This window comes from Galeopterus variegatus, unplaced genomic scaffold (genome assembly GCF_000696425.1).
Source record: "Galeopterus variegatus unplaced genomic scaffold, G_variegatus-3.0.2 Scaffold7252, whole genome shotgun sequence".
Taxonomy (NCBI): Eukaryota; Metazoa; Chordata; class Mammalia; order Dermoptera; family Cynocephalidae; genus Galeopterus; species Galeopterus variegatus.
The window spans coordinates 172,901-175,496 of record NW_007733363.1 but is presented as its reverse complement, the minus strand read 5'-3'; the positions used below and the strand labels follow the sequence as shown (position 1 = coordinate 175,496).

The following is a 2,596-nucleotide window of genomic DNA, read 5'->3' as shown; positions in this document are numbered from 1 at the left end:
TGAGACGGACATCCAACCTTCTGTAGTGTTAGCTTTGGAGCCGTTCATTTCAATTTACACACAAAATTTTTCTAACATTTCTAATTTTCTGAATCTTTCTTTTTTACTCTTTTTGCTATTAGATCTCCTGCTCTATCTAGTGTAACCTCCCAGGGTAGTATGACCTTTGTTATAAAACATGCAGGAGATAATCAGACAAATTTTTAGTTTTAATGCTAAGCGTAAGCATTAAAACATTACTGTCCCAATAGAAATCAACTTGTTAGATAATGCATTTATTACAATGATAAAAAGTTTTTCCCAAAAGGACTCTTCCTTAAGGAATACTTCAAGGGATTATAGTGAATGACTGCAAATACATTTACTGGTGTCCAGGCACTTATGCTATTCAGGATGACTATGATGTCTGGCTATATTCAAATGAAACTTGGAGCTTTATGTAATAAATTGAACTGGGGGATACAGTATTGTTTTTGAAAATAAATTAGATTTAACAATCATTATCATTTTAACTAGCATCAAATGAATGCTGCGTGGCAAAAACAGCTCACCGCCACCTACTGTTTATTCTTACTTTTTTCTGCTTCAAGCAAAGCCCCTACATGTTAGATGCATAGCCACTCAGTCTGAGATCACATTCATAGCCTGCATTACATCCAGGGCCAAATGTGACTACACTGTGCCAAAGAAAAGTGAGCAGAAACGATAAATACAACATCTGGTGTATATCTTTAAAAAGGAGTGGGGTTTTTTTGCCTTCCACTTTTCTTTCCCCTTCCGATGGAAGGGGAAAATCTATGGAGTGGTTTCAGAAATGTTGGTGGCCTCCTCCATCAACACAGATGAAGACAACGTCCTAGGGCCTACTTGATTTAAGAGAGAGGAAATGTGGATCCCTGGATCAGAAGACAGAGAAGAGCCACCTGCCCCTCTAGCTACAGACAGCTTGGATTTGCACTTGCGAGAGAGACAACTCTGCTACTTGTGTAAGCCTCACTTAACTTTGGTCTCTGTTGAAACGATCAGAAGACAGAGAAGAGCCACCTGCCCCTCTAGCTACAGACAGCTTGGATTTGCACTTGTGAGAGAGAGAACTCTGCTACTTGTGTAAGCCTCACTTAACTTTGGTCTCTGTTGAAACAAACAATATCGTAATAGTACTACTTAAGAATATAAAAAATTATAACAATGATACTACTACTAACAATAATGATACGTTTGTGTAGAATTTCTAGTTTATAAGATGTTCTTCAATTTTCTCAAAACTCACAAAATCCTGTGAGCTATATATTATTCTATTAATTTCACAGATGGAGACACTAAATCTTAAGAAATTTTGCTTTGTCAAGAGTCACCTCAATGGATGAGTTCAAACATAACACACTTTCAAAGATATAAAAATCTTGTTTTGAAAACAGCCAGTGGTTGCTCATGATAGATTCTTCTGGGTTAATTTTTCTTCTTTGAAAAATGCATTATTCTACTGAGTCCTGGCTCCAATCCTCATTAATTCTGTAACCCCTAGGAAATTGCTTAATATCTGAGGACCTCAATTTCTTCATCTCAGGATGAGGATACTTATATGGAATGTTTGACTCTTCCTGAAAAATAATTTCTCTGAATTTGTGTTTAAAATACTCCCTCCCCCTTTTATTGCTTCCTACTCATGACACAAGCAAAATGGATAGTTATATATTCTTTTGATTATTTTCTTTGTTGGTTATATCACCCAAACTTACCATAAGCTCCTGAAGGCCAATATTCTTGTCATATTTTACCTGTTTCCTCTGAAAAATCTATAAATGTGCTGTCCAGTATGGTAGCCACCAGCTGCATGTGACTTTTGAGCACTTGAAATGTGGTTAGCCCAAACTTGATGTGCTGTAAGTACAAAATACACACTAGATTCAAAGATTTAGCATGAGAGAAATGAGAATTTAAAATATCTCATTAATTTATATTAATTGTGCATGCTATAATATTGCTTATATTGTTTTATAAAATCTACCATTAAAATTAGTTTTACCTGTTTCTTTGTATTTTTTTGTGTGTGTGTGACCGGTAAGGGGATCGTAACCCTTGGCTTGGTGTCGCCCACACCGCGCTCAGCCAGTGAGCGCACCAGCCATCCCTATATAGGATCCGAACCCACGGCCTTGGCGCTCCCAGCGCTGCTGCACTCCCAGCTCCACACTCTCCCGAGTGAGCCTCAGGGTCAGCCCTCTTTGTATTTTTAATACTTTGAATTACGTATGTGGCTCACATGGTATTTCCATTGGACCATGCCATTCCAGTACATTGCTGTGCTATAGAACACAGTGTGTTCAAGGGGCAGATTGGCTAGCCACCCACCAGCCCATGTCATTGTCTTTCTGGGTCCACAGCTCAACCACATTCACCAGTCTCATGACCAGAGGAACACAGGTAGGACTGCTGTATGCTATGTTTAGGCCTGTCTTATAGAAACCTCCCACAGGTTGTCCACCATGTTCTTTACTCTGTCAACAGCCTTGGCTGCAAAACAGTGAAGATGGGGAAACCAAAGGATGTCAAGAGACTAGATGCTTATGTTTCTGTGTGGAGAACAGGTGTCCAA

General features: G+C 38.8%; 1 protein-coding gene across 1 annotated transcript in view; it reads left to right on the top strand.

Moving 5' to 3' along the window:
• Positions 1-886: 886 nt before the first annotated feature.
• The window catches only part of LOC103607220 (KH domain-containing, RNA-binding, signal transduction-associated protein 2-like), a gene marked incomplete at its 3' end in the record, with an annotated part of 88,171 nt that continues 86,461 nt past the window's right edge, over positions 887-2,596 (top strand). Inside the window, exon 1 of the mRNA XM_008591751.1 lies at positions 887-1,081. Within this exon, the coding sequence (XP_008589973.1) occupies positions 887-1,081 (195 nt within the window). The remainder of the gene's footprint in view (positions 1,082-2,596) is intronic.